Below are 12,735 nucleotides of genomic sequence, written 5' to 3'. Positions count from 1 at the left end.
AGCAGTGATGATATCAACCCGAGTACGATGGAAGTGGAGAAGAGCAGACAAAAAAAAACCTTGTCAACAAAGCACAAAACGAGGGATTCTCCAGCGGACCGATCGATGATGACGTTAGAGAATGCATGGGTGCTCATTCACGTAAAATTTGATCTATCGATAGTTGATTAAGAAATGGATTCAAAACTATACTCTATATCTTTTGTTGAGCTCCAAATTCTTTCTGCTACTTCTCTTCCGGACGCTGGGATCGTGTAACACTTGAGCTTTGACGCGTGGCGCAAGTGCGATCGTTCTCTGGAATAGGCATACAAAAAGGAGGAGCTGATATGCGAAAAAGAAACTAGGAAATGGCCAAAGGTAGCAAATACAGTGTTCTAAGGGTGCAAAATGGCAAGAGACAGGTCCTACACAATTCATCAATCAAAGTTGAGCTCTCTATGAAAAAAAAAAGTATGGAAGCAAACTGACCCTATTGTAGAATTCTTTGCTTCAAAACGGATCGTTGCCTCATAAAACGGCTTTAAAGTTGTTGCAGTTGATAGAGAATAAGGCATGGCATGGAAAGGAATAATTTTTGGTAGTCTAGCTCAAAGATAAACTTGGCTGAAGCATCTCCTGACATTTGCTTTATGTTTCTTGCTGGTAGGCAAGCCTCAACAGAACTCTATACTCAGCTACAAAAATAAGAACAATGAATCGGCTTTTGAGCAGGAAAAGGAACAGAACAGAAATCGACTAAAATTGGATGCATCGTCAACAACTCTGAGCGCAACCCAACGATAACGATCACTATGTGACAAACAACTTGAACTGGGGCTGATAAGATTACTTATTTTTTGGGCTCACTATCGATGCGGAATACCCTCAATGTGTATCTAAGAATACAATGGAGTAAAACAATAAGCGACAAGTCATTGTGGTGTTCTCTATTTTCTGGCGAATAATAGCTGTGAGCTTGGTTTGTAAATCCAATTAAATCTGTCAAATTCATGAATAGAGGGCATCGGCCTATTTGTGAGCGAGAAAAAAAAAAAAAAAAGGAGGAGGTGGGAGGGAGGGAGTGGTGGTGAGGTGTATACCATGATGTTAAAAAGTTAAACCTTTTCCATTCAGATTTCCCACCAATCAGACCCTCTCATAATACTTCTTGACAGGTACTATTATTGTGCAGTAAGCCAAGACAGCCATCTGTCTTTATTCATTGTTTTCTTTTCACCAACTGAATATAGGAAAGCGTATAAGTAGGCTAACCATTTTGCAGACCGATGAGGGACGATGGTAAGGTTTTGCCCTCTTCTACGAAAGGATACGTGTTGTCTACTCATCACCGATAAAGGATTGTCTTTCATGCAATTCACGGACCCTTTCATTGCTCCTCGTTCCCATCTCCTAATACAACTGCATTTTGAGTTACGAACAGGGACATACATTCGCGTTGAAAGAAAAAGATCGCCTGTTTTTCATGAGTGAGCAAACCGATATGCAATTAACTGAGGCTGTTTGTCAGTCATTGTTGTTTTTGTATGCTAGTATAAATAGGACGGGCTGAAAAAAAAATACATGGATTCATTTACTCCAAGACCTTCTTTTCTTTTCATCTCTCTTTTCTTATACCCTCTTGGAAAGATCCAACTTATTTTTTCTGTAATTCTCTTTTCATAGATAGCTTTCCAAAATACGATTCGGTCCAGCCATTCAAACATTATTATAAATAGACGAGCCTCCTCATCTACCTAATGAGAATGGAACAACACGAAGCATCCTCTCCAACACTTCCCCTCGAACCAGCTTGTACACTCATCTTTCTCACTTTTAATCTAGCATGCTTTATGTGGCAGGCATTGACAGCTGCCTCCATGTACAGAAAGTCACGAAAGCCTATTGTAGGCTTAGTTTGCGCTCAGGCCAATTTAGGCATCGCTGTTACCATTGTCAGTATCGTTACGTCGGTCAAAGAAATTGACTGTATGTTTGTATGTTTTTGCTTCCACTCCAACACTTGCACATTCAACTTGGCTGTCTCTCTGGGTCATGCTGACTTACTTTTTGTATTTTTTTTTTTTTTTTTTTTTTTTCATGAAAAAAAAATAGCGGTTATTGTTCTCGGTGCTGGGAGTCAATTTGGCAGACATGGCATTACAATTTGTATTGTTGTGGAAAGCTTTCTTGGGGAATAATCGATCCAAGGTGATCCTCATTCTAGGCTGTATACCCATCTGTTCGCTCGCCATCTTTATCATTATCAATTTTACATTTGGAAGATCAGCTACAAACTATGCTGGAGGGTTCTGCGCCACGGTTTATCGTAAAATAGAACGCACTACAGCTTGATGTATCTGTTTCTATTGGCATGCTAGAAGATACTGAATCGACTTTTTTTTTTTTTTTTTTTTTTTTTTTTTTCGTTGTTTCCTGTTTTAGCCACACATATTGTTATTGCGAAATCCATCATTGATTGTACGGCGAATTTATTCTTGTCGGGCTGTTTTATTTTTGTCATCTATCGACATTATCGTATCCTTGGTAATAGTATCCAAAAGACGTTGCTGAAAGAAGGATTGACTTATCTGTAAGTAGAATGATAACATGGCTTCTACTCGCTTGCTGTTCCCCCCTACCAGTAGAGCTAACGTGGTTGCTTATGGAACGGTTGTAGGTTTGGTGTATGTATATCGAATATTGTGACAGGCACCCTACTAGCGTGCCATATATTCCAGGGCAACACACCTATTTTGTATACGGCTGACTGTGAGTCATTCATCCAGATGAGAAACTGTTCTTGTAGTGTTCAAGAAAGAGGAAAGAACTCACAATGTCTTTTTCTTTTTTTTTTTTTTTTTTTTTTTTATATGTCATTTGAAGGGTGTCTTGCCTCTTATTTGATTGTTAAACAATTGCAACGCAAAAAGAGCGACGATGTTGAAAATGATGAGAGTACGAAATGCACAAAAGACGCGTCGCCTTCAAAAGGAGAAGAAGAAGAAGACGAAGAAGAAGAAGAAGATGAAGATGATGATGACGAAGACAGATATGATGATGAAGACAAAGATGTGTGTATGAAATATAGAGAAAACGGAACCTATAACGGTGATGATGATCTGGAAAAGAATAAGAGTCGACGAAAACGAAATTCAGAAGCTTACTATTCCAAGGGCAGTACGTTGGTGGCTGCATCACCTTCGACACTGACGACAAGATATTCAAGCACGGTAGATGAAGAAAAGCAAACTTACTATCATTATCCACACCTACCTGATAGCATAACAATAAGCATGAAACAGTGATGACGCTATTTTCTGTTTGTTTCATCTTATCTATTCTAATTTAAGGTTATCAGATTGATTCTGGTAACAAACAACTCTATTCTTTTCAGATAGCCTACATTAAAATAACCTAATGCCAGTAGTCATCTTTGAGCTTTTGTTTCATTGAAAGCAGTGCCATTTTGTTTTAAAGAAGCCCTTTATTTCGTATTGTCTATGGTTGGTTAAAAAAAAAAAAAAAAAAAAGGTACACCTTTTTCTATCATGTTTGGAAAAAAAAGAAAACGCGGGGAATATTTTTTTATTCTCCAATCATTGGCTGAGAAATTTGAGTAAAACACTTTAGATAACAGGGAAAAAAAAAAAGAAAAAAAGATAAAAACAAATGCACAACAGCCAACGGCACCCCTAGTGAAGCTACTTTGTCTTTTGCCTTTTTTTTTTTTTTTGGGAGGGGTCTGATTAGACTCTTTTTTTTTCGGTTTTATTTTTGTTCACTTGTCAGTTCATTGGAAGAGAAAACGATGCATCATCCTGAAGAAGAAGAAGATTATGACTATGAATCGCTGGGAAACGACACGACCATGTTACAGAATGCGTTTGCGGGTGCATTAGCTGGTATTGCTGAACATTGTGCCATGTACCCCGTTGACAGTATCAAGGTAGGAGGAGAGACGGTGGGATTCATTGTATGACTTTTATATTCAAGCTCTTCCTTTTTCTGGGGGTGGGGGGGTGGGTAGACTCGTATGCAAGTGATTTCATCTACAGCTACAGCGACGCATCCAGCAAAGAGAGTGTCAACAGCGTTCGAAAATGCACCAGCACCCTGCAGTACGAGAGCTGGGACAACAGCCACGGCCACAGCGAGCAGCATGGGACGAGCTACTTACTTGAGGCATTTATGGAAAGGAGTCAATTCTGTTGTTTTGGGGGCAGGACCAGCACATGCGTTACATTTCGCTACTTATGAGTTTTGTAAAGAGCAGTTCGTAAAGAGCCCGTCTTTCTTCCGTCAGCATGAGAGGAACCCTCATGACACGAAGCATCATCCGTTGGCGTTTGCAGCAGCAGGTGCTTGTGCCACTTTAGCCCACGATTCGTTGATGAATCCATTTGATGTCGTCAAACAGCGTATGCAACTTCAGGGATCCACTTATACAACGATTTTTGATTGTGCGAGGAAAGTCTATGCGAGAGAAGGGTTTATTGCGTTTTACATCTCTTTACCTACCACTTTGGTGATGTCTATCCCATTCCAGTCGATACAATTTGCCACCTATGAGTTTTTTCGAAAAACATTGCTCCATTATCGTGCTTCTACCACCACCACCACTGCCCATGGCGATGAGGATCACGAGCCACGCAGCAGCACAACACAGAGTCATCGTAGTACCGGTGGGGGTCGTGCCGTAAATAGCCATTATGACCCCCAATCACATATTCTTGCGGGTGCATTAGCAGGTGCGGTGGCCTCTTCGGTGACGACGCCACTGGATGTGGTGAAAACATTATTACAAACGAGAGGGACCAGTACCGATCCGGTGGTACGTAACGCCAATGGATTTGTAGATGGGGCAAAGATTATTTTCAGTCGCTATGGCCTCAGGGGCTTCTTTAGAGGATACAAACCACGTGTGTTGACACATATGCCAAGTGCAGCTATCAGTTGGAGTGTCTATGAATATATCAAATGGATGATCAATACCCAAAATAACCAACACTTACACCAGAAAGACGAGAATTTTGTATCTCTGTAAACATGAGGGCTTTTATTTGTCTCCAAAAAAAAAAAAAAGAAAATAATGGGCCAATCGCCTCTCTTTGATTTACTTGTATTATAACACCCCTCTCTCTATTTACTTTTTTTTTATTTTTTTTTTTTTTTACTACTCATTTATTTATTTTATTTTTCTTTTTTCTCATCACTGACAGTATTCGACGTCATCCACTATAGCATGTGTGTGTTTGTGTATATATACATAGATAGATGTGTGTGAGTGAGAAAAGTATAAAGATATCCATCCACGCTTTTTTTCCCCTCATTCCCATTGAGTATGCAGGTTTACCTTGTAGACACTGGAAAAGTCCAGAGTAGCAAAGTCTTTGTCGGTGGCCAAGCGTTGATAGAGATCGGCCGCTTGAGAACCCAAGAAGGGGCGATGGTTGTCTTGACCCAAGGCATGGTGAGCAGCCTTCATGGCCAAGGACAGATCTTTGGCCATGAGCGTATTACTGAAGCCGCCTTGGTAATCTCTTGAAGCAGGCGCTGTCGAGACGACGCCCGGATAGGGATTATTGATTTCGGAACTCCAGCATCGACCTGTGGAGGCGTTGATGACGGAGGCCAACAAGGCGGCGTCCATCCCCAGCTGCGTGCCCAAACGCATGGCTTCGGACACGCCGATCATATGGATGGCCAGCAGCATATTGTTGCAAATTTTCGCGACTTGGCCTGCACCGTTCGCACCACAGTAGATGGCTCGGCTGCCCATGAGTTGCAAGACGGGCTGTATGGATTGGAAATCGTCTTCCGAAGGAGCGCCGACCATGAAGGTGAGGGAGCCTTTGTCGGCACCGACGATGCCGCCGCTGACCGGAGCGTCGAATGCTTTGGCACCGCGAGCGCCTGGGTAGCGATCATGCACCTTTTTAGCAAGAGCACGGGCCACCGACGTATCAATGGTACTCGAGTCAATCCAACGCGTGTGTTCATCGAGGTAGAGTTGATCGTAGATGGCTTCCACGTGTCTGGATTCAGGAAGCATCGTGAGAAGGGTAGACGCTTTCTCGCTGAGCTCTGTCGGGTCACGCGCCGGTAGGAGTTGAGGATAGGCTTTTGTAGCACGCGCGACCACGGCTTCATTGATATCGTAAATGTAGACGGGGGCTGTGCTTTTCAAGGCGAGGTTTTTAGCCATACCAAAGCCCTTTTTTTCAAGAGGGTGCGTTAAGGATCAAACAGACGGTGTTTAGTATAGACCCTCGTTTGATAGGGGGGGGGGAGGTTCGTGTGTACTCTTTTACCATTTGTCCTAAACCAATCAAACCGATCGATTCTTTCCGTTTCTGTTGTTGTTGTAAAAAGTTTTACTTTAGTGAATAGAGTTACTTTCTATGCCTAGGTTATCTATCAAGGGGCTTACATCTATCCACATAAAAAATGAGTCCAGAATAAAAGCGTTGTTCTTTTTTAAAAAAAAATTACCTGTGCTTAAACGACGGATGTTTTGCTTGATTTGACTTTGACGTATAGCCTTCGTCACTGCTAAAACACGTTGACTGAGAGCTGACAACATGATTTTTTTTTTTTAAAAAAAAAGGACAAAAAAGAAAAAAAAAAAATAAATAAAAAATAAAAAAAAAGGTGTCTTTCTCTCCTTTTTTGCATTTTTCTCACGCATTTTTTTTTCCCAACTGTACCCATCATGGCACGAAGAAAAAGCGCTTCCAGTACAGATTCAAGTATATCAGATACAGAGAGAATGTTGTCAAAAAAGCTGACGTCTTACTTTCACCCTCATCCAACGACTGCTATGTCGATAGGTTCTTCTTCTTCTTCTTCCTCTCCCGATCATGAACAGTTACCAGAGGTAAATGCTGCATAAACATGTTGAGAGGAGTCTATGTGTAACATGCTGAATGTTTGGCATAGGAAACGGAAGAACGCATGAAGAGAATGAAGAAGGAACCTATCCATCTGGTGTCGTCCGATATGAAGGAACATTATAAAGAACATGAATTTGCAGGTACTTATTTGTATAAAGCATTGACTAAAGCGGCAGTTGACTCAACTCGATTCTATGTATGTGTGTGTGTGTGTGTGTGTGTGTGTGGGGTGTGTGTGTCATAAAGTGAGAGGAAGCAGGGGAAAGGTAAGGCTATTTTGACGCCATATGACAACAGTAAAAAAAAAAAAAAGCACCGTCTTTTTCTGACCACCCACACGTCGTCTTTCAAGACATATAATGTCACTATTGGACCCAAATTGAATTGCACTTGTCGTGATCATAATGTGAGAGGCACTCATTGTAAACATATTCTGTACGCACTGAAAGAAGAAATGGGCGTCAAGAATGAGGATTCGCCTTTGTACGAAACATTAACACCCTCTGATAAGGTAAAAAGATGTGCTTGCTGCTAGCTATCATGATAAGCGAAACAAGAGCTGATATCCTATGTCATGCGTAGGAGTTGAAAGAAGCGTTTAAGCATTATCATCCAAAGAACTGAACATGCTTTCTTGTGTTGGATACTACTGTAACTGCATCACTATGTATATTATCTCGACTCTTCGCTTTTTGATAAATAAAGAGGATCTTGCATGAACTATAGCGGAGTCTTAAAAAGAGGGGTATCGCTTTTTTTTTTTGGCTTTGTTAAAAAAGTAAAAAGCTTTCACACTTTTATGTCATGGCGCCTAAAGAATTGACCCCAAAACAGTTATCCAGTGGTTTATCGTACGTCCATAAAGAAGCACCTTTCTTGGCTCGTCTGAAAAGTAAAGCGACAGAGGCAAAAAACAACAAACCGACATTTGAAGATTACATTGACGGTCAGGACGATGAAGACATTGATGAATTAGAAGGAGCCCAAATCGTGACGTTAGACAAGTACGGCAAAGGTAAAGAAGAGAGAAAGAGAGAGAGAGAGAAGCGAAAGAAAAGTGTGGTTTTGTATGTAACGATGAATGTGGCATCACGTATGGTCCATAGAAATACACAAGGATGACGGTGACAAGAGCAGCGATGAAGAGAATGAAAAAGACTCGGAAACAAACAAACAAACAGAACAAGAGCGACCACCGCCGGTAGATGAAAATGGCCGTCTGCTATTTCGGCCCACCACAAAGAAGACCTCTAGTAAACGGAAACTGCAGTCCATCATTGATGAAGAGGTCAAAAAATCAGCATCCTCCAAAAAGGACGGTCACAGTGAGAAAGAGCAGCATGTCACAAAAAAGAACAAAAAGCCAAAAAAGAAGAATGCAAGCACATCGTTATTATCCTTCCAAGACGAAGATTAAGATTCACTGTTTTGTCTCAATAAAAATGAATTCTTTGTCCTGAAAATCAAAAATGACATTCAACTATCGCGTGAAAGAAAAAAAATGTTTGATTGTCTTTTTTAAGCTTCTTGACATATCAACCAATCAAAAAACGTCTTTGCAAATCAACCAGAAAAGAAAAAAGGAAAATCTATGCCAAATAAGGCAAAATGCATTTTGGGAACAAATAAAAAGTAATGATCCTCTATTCCCATTTTTTCTTTCTTTCTTTCTTTCTTTCTTTATTCATTCATTCTCCCCCATTTTGATCACAACGACATTATAAAGACCTGTCCTCTACTCCTTACTTTTTTCTTTAAAAAAGGAGATAGGAACATGCTTATACCCTCTACACCAGAGCCATGTTATCAACCTCATAAACTATTACAAACAAAGACTTTATCTGATCCTTCCTTACGAAGAATAACATCTGTGCCCGATGTCAACCATGAGAAAGCCTATCCCATAGGTTACAGAAACAGTGTCAGTAGCCATAGTAGCAGTAGTAGTAGCAGTGCCGACAGTATGACTACAGCTACTTCCACGTCTGCTCATGGCAGCTTTCCTCGAGACATCCATCCACTCAATACACGTCTGACATCTACTACGCGGTTAGCGTTGTCCACCTCATCGCTACCGTCTGACATAACATCAACAGCGACCGTGCCACTCGTAAAGACAGTGGGCCAGCAACAACGACGTCGACCCTCTTTGAAAAAATCCTATTCAGTCACCCAAAAGGAAATTCAAGTGGGTCCAAGTGATTTTGAAAAAGTGCGATTATTAGGCAAAGGCGATGTGGGTAAAGTGTATTTGGTCAAGCATCAAAGCACGGAACAACTGTATGCCATGAAAGGTAAAGGGGGAAAGAAAAAAAAAAAAGCCTACCATTGCGCCTATCGCCGTATTTTTACAAAAACATGTGTTTACTTTTTTGTCAAATAAGTTTTGTCTAAAACAGAAATGATCAAGCGAAACAAGATCAAACGGGTGTTGGCAGAACAAACGATCCTCTCTACTGCTAATCATCCGTTCATTGTGCCTTTATACCATGCCTTTCAAAGCGACCATTACATTTATTTTTGCATGGAATTCTGTGTCGGTGGTGAATTCTTTAGAGGTAATGATAGCAAAATGGGGGGGGGGTTCCATGTCTCCCTTTTTTTGGTTCGTGGTGGCTGCTAAAAAACTAACCTGCCATGGATAAACCCACCCTTCTCAGCTTTGCAACACAGACCTGGAAAAGTGTTGTTGGAGAAGGAAGCCAAATTCTATGCAGCAGAAGTTGTGGCCGCCTTGGAATACCTTCATCTCATGGGCATTGTATTCAGAGATTTAAAGCCTGAAAGTAAAATAGATCATTGTGCCCTGCACACACCTTTTCTGAACCCCGTCGTCCATAGACATACACTGATCTTGTGTTTTACTCCTCCTCGTTAGATCTACTGTTACATGCATCGGGTCATTTGATGCTGTCTGATTTTGACTTGTCGATACAGTCACCCTCGGCAGCGCCACCAAGATTCGTGCAAAACAGTTACCTATTTTCGGTAAGGAAAAAAAAGGAAAAAAAAAAAAGAGAAAAGACAAATGAGGTACAGCAGACCCCCCACTTATATTATTCTTCCGCGAATATAGAAACCCCTGGTGGATACAAGATCTTGTTCCAATTTAAGAACAAATTCCTTTGTAGGCACCGAAGGTAATTAGAAGCAAAAAAAAGAAAGAAAGAATAAAAAAAGTGCCATCACACATCTCATGGAGGTTGGACGTAGAGTATTTGGCGCCTGAAATCATCCAAGGCAACGGTCACACAAGTACGGTCGATTGGTGGACACTTGGCATTTTGGTGTACGAAATGATCGTAAGCGTCTACTCTCTTCTCATTCTTTACGATGCGATGAACGAACCCAAGCTATCTTTTTTTTTTATTAGTGCGGCTATACCCCCTTCAAAGGTGCAACGCGAGACGACACTTTTGAACAGATATTACACGATCCTGTGGATTTCCCAGACTACTCACACAGCCCGTGTTACCGCGGACCCAGCCTATCGAGTGCCTGTAAATCACTGATACGAAAACTGTTGATCAAAGATGAAAAGAAAAGATTAGGAGCACGCGCAGGCGCGAGTGAAGTCAAATCACATCCCTTTTTCAATTCCATCAACTTTGCGTTATTGAGAAATATGAAGCCACCCATCCAACCCAACACGCATCATCCTCTACGTGCTGTGCATTTTCATTCGTTAAAGGAAAGCGTCAGTTTTGATTTGTCGGCTGATCCTACCACGGTGAAAAAGAAGGTAGCTAAAGGAGAAGAAGAAACAGAAGCAGGAGCCCTTCTCTTCGAGGATCAAGACCCGTTTATTTCATTCCATTCAGGTAACTTTGATCTGCCTTTTGCATTCTTGTCCCCCAACAAAGTGTCCGGCCCCACTCACTCTTTCACCATCTCTCTGTAGTGACCATCCATCGATAACAATCCTTCCATTTGTCAATTCAACGCAACGCCGACATGCATGGGGCATTCACTTGACTCCACCGGCTCCCCGTTTTCCAAAAGCGCGGTTTTTTTTACGAAAAATAGTGTAGTAGATGGGGTTGTCTCCAACCAGTCTAAAGCTTGTTGGTTTTTTTTTTTTTTTTTTTTTTTTTTTTTTTTTTGTGATCAGATCAAAAAAAAGAAAAACGTAAAAAGAAAAGCTTGGTGGGTAAATTGAGCCAATAAAAGAACCAGATGATTTCATTACATCACTCGGACTTTATCATTTTTTGTGCCTCATTCATATAGAAACCTTTTTTTTCTGAGTTGTTGAAAAAAAAAAAAAAAAAACCTCTCTTCTTTTCTTATTTCAATTTCCCAATCTATTCCCCTTGTTGTATCCAACAAACAACCTCCTTTTTTCTATTCGAGTAAAAGATGACATCAGCCACTTCTGAAAAGGATAAAGTGAAATTATCTCAAGTGGATTCAAGCAATCCTAGTGAGACACCTGTGGTTGTAGGCCATTTTTCTATGGTTCGGTGAGTAGTTCGTCGTTTGCATAGAGGGCCCCATCGTCCGTTTGTTCTCCTCCAAACTCACGTCAAAAAAAAAATAAAAATAAACATAGCAACTTTTATCTGGCGGATATCATTACATTGATGAACGGTGTTTGTGGCATCCAATCTGTCCTGTTCTCCATGCGTTACTTGACAACCCATAACGAAAGGGATTTATGGACGTCCATGTACTTTATGCCTTTTGGTATGTTTTTTGATTTCATGGATGGTCGAGTCGCTCGTTGGAGAAACAATTCCTCTCTACTTGGTCAAGAATTGGACAGTTTGGCAGATCTCGTGAGTAGTGTTGCTGTTTTGAGGGGTGAAGGGACAGGGACGAGGTGTGGTGGGGCGACAGAGGGATACGGGATGCTAATGAGGATGAACTCCCGCTTTAGATTTCGTTTGGTGTAGCTCCAGCTGCTTTAGCTTATGCAGGTAAAAGAAATAAAATAGAAAAAAAGGGGGGGGGTCTTGTGATAAGGGAAAAAACCAACCGTCTCATCATGCTCTTGTGTGGCTTTCTTATTAGTGGGTATGCGTACCGTGTTGGATACATTTGCATTGACTTATTTCGTCTGTTGTGGTATCGCTCGTTTGGCACGGTACAATGCCACGGTCGCTCTCGCTCCCAAAGATGCCACTGGCAAAGTCCATTATTTTGAAGGCACACCTATACCCACTTCGTTAGCCTTGGTCGGTATCATTGCTTACTACGTATGCCACGGTCAAATTCTAGACGCTTTGCCAGGACAGTTGATCAAAATCACCACGGATTGGGACCTGCATCCTTTTGTCTTGTTGTACGTCTTGAGCGGTACTTTGATGATTTCCAAGACATTACATATTCCAAAGCCTTGAAAAAAAACAAAAAAACAAAAACGGATTCTCCCAAAACTATTTATTTTCGCTTACTTGATATAAAAAAGTGTCCCATGGCCATCCACACAAGTGTCTTTAGGGTGCAGAAAGAGATGTGGGGTAAAAAAAAAAAAAAAAGAGGGCCAATAAAGCTTCTTTCATAGATTAGGATTGTCTTCTAAATGGAACATGTTTTTCCCTTTTTTTTTTAATTTTAATTTTGTGAAAAAAGGTGTGAATAAAATTGCGAGTGAATGAACTAGAAGAAATAGAACAATTTACATTAATTAAAAGAGATTATACATATATTATACATTAATATATATATGTATAAAAAAAGAAAAACATTTTTTTGGAAAAAAAAAAAAAGAAAAAAAATTCAAATGAGAGAGAGAGAGAAGTCTAGAAAGGAATAACGTACGTACAAGTACATGTATGCGTGTGTGTGTGTGTGTGTATGTCTGTATGTGTGTATGTGAGAGAGGTGTGGATAAGCATTTGGTATTTCTCTGATAAGT

At 40.7% G+C, this 12,735-nt stretch overlaps 8 protein-coding genes across 8 annotated transcripts; 6 read left to right on the top strand and 2 right to left on the bottom strand.

The window, feature by feature from the left end:
* Positions 1-1,054: 1,054 nt before the first annotated feature.
* BDF20DRAFT_441887 (uncharacterized protein) lies at positions 1,055-1,586 on the bottom strand. The gene has a single exon (XM_053075457.1). The coding sequence runs from the start codon at positions 1,431-1,433 to the stop codon at positions 1,164-1,166; it is 270 nt and encodes an 89-aa protein (XP_052937164.1). The 5' UTR covers positions 1,434-1,586; the 3' UTR covers positions 1,055-1,163.
* Positions 1,587-1,739: 153 nt separating this feature from the next.
* BDF20DRAFT_912155 (uncharacterized protein) lies at positions 1,740-3,287 on the top strand (the record flags this gene model as incomplete). Its single annotated transcript, XM_053083920.1, has 5 exons — positions 1,740-1,976; positions 2,095-2,308; positions 2,425-2,572; positions 2,660-2,751; positions 2,866-3,287. The coding sequence occupies 5 exons, from the start codon at positions 1,740-1,742 to the stop codon at positions 3,285-3,287; spliced, it is 1,113 nt and encodes a 370-aa protein (XP_052937163.1).
* A 418-nt stretch (positions 3,288-3,705) lies between these two features.
* Positions 3,706-5,130, top strand: BDF20DRAFT_864121 (mitochondrial carrier domain-containing protein). The gene is made up of 2 exons (XM_053080714.1): positions 3,706-3,928; positions 4,010-5,130. Exons 1-2 carry the CDS (start codon positions 3,791-3,793, stop codon positions 5,024-5,026), a joined length of 1,155 nt encoding a protein of 384 aa, XP_052937162.1. The 5' UTR covers positions 3,706-3,790; the 3' UTR covers positions 5,027-5,130.
* A 28-nt stretch (positions 5,131-5,158) lies between these two features.
* Positions 5,159-6,452, bottom strand: BDF20DRAFT_864119 (3-hydroxyisobutyrate dehydrogenase). Its single transcript, XM_053080713.1, has one exon. It carries the CDS (start codon positions 6,185-6,187, stop codon positions 5,309-5,311), a length of 879 nt encoding a protein of 292 aa, XP_052937161.1. The 5' UTR covers positions 6,188-6,452; the 3' UTR covers positions 5,159-5,308.
* A 186-nt stretch (positions 6,453-6,638) lies between these two features.
* Positions 6,639-7,589, top strand: BDF20DRAFT_441734 (uncharacterized protein). The gene is made up of 6 exons (XM_053075455.1): positions 6,639-6,731; positions 6,813-6,859; positions 6,922-7,015; positions 7,122-7,141; positions 7,228-7,386; positions 7,458-7,589. Exons 1-6 carry the CDS (start codon positions 6,695-6,697, stop codon positions 7,497-7,499), a joined length of 399 nt encoding a protein of 132 aa, XP_052937160.1. The 5' UTR covers positions 6,639-6,694; the 3' UTR covers positions 7,500-7,589.
* A 90-nt stretch (positions 7,590-7,679) lies between these two features.
* Positions 7,680-8,292, top strand: BDF20DRAFT_818466 (uncharacterized protein; the record flags this gene model as incomplete). Its single annotated transcript, XM_053077366.1, has 2 exons — positions 7,680-7,890; positions 7,982-8,292. 2 exons carry the CDS (start codon positions 7,680-7,682, stop codon positions 8,290-8,292), a joined length of 522 nt encoding a protein of 173 aa, XP_052937159.1.
* An 854-nt stretch (positions 8,293-9,146) lies between these two features.
* BDF20DRAFT_864070 (kinase-like domain-containing protein) lies at positions 9,147-10,975 on the top strand. Its single transcript, XM_053080712.1, has 8 exons — positions 9,147-9,169; positions 9,260-9,433; positions 9,536-9,661; positions 9,754-9,863; positions 9,952-10,015; positions 10,089-10,177; positions 10,249-10,696; positions 10,777-10,975. The coding sequence occupies exons 1-8, from the start codon at positions 9,163-9,165 to the stop codon at positions 10,791-10,793; spliced, it is 1,035 nt and encodes a 344-aa protein (XP_052937158.1). The 5' UTR covers positions 9,147-9,162; the 3' UTR covers positions 10,794-10,975.
* Positions 10,976-11,110: 135 nt separating this feature from the next.
* Positions 11,111-12,477, top strand: BDF20DRAFT_864062 (cdp-diacylglycerol-serine O-phosphatidyltransferase-like protein). The gene is made up of 4 exons (XM_053080711.1): positions 11,111-11,338; positions 11,428-11,653; positions 11,755-11,794; positions 11,889-12,477. The coding sequence occupies exons 1-4, from the start codon at positions 11,235-11,237 to the stop codon at positions 12,215-12,217; spliced, it is 699 nt and encodes a 232-aa protein (XP_052937157.1). The 5' UTR covers positions 11,111-11,234; the 3' UTR covers positions 12,218-12,477.
* The last annotated feature ends 258 nt before the right edge of the window (positions 12,478-12,735 follow it).

Source organism: Mycotypha africana, assembly GCF_025528875.1.
Source record: "Mycotypha africana strain NRRL 2978 chromosome Unknown BDF20scaffold_4, whole genome shotgun sequence".
In the NCBI taxonomy this organism is placed as follows: Eukaryota; Fungi; Mucoromycota; class Mucoromycetes; order Mucorales; family Mycotyphaceae; genus Mycotypha; species Mycotypha africana.
The sequence above is the reverse complement of the archived record's forward strand: the minus strand, read 5'-3'. Positions and strand labels throughout refer to the sequence as shown.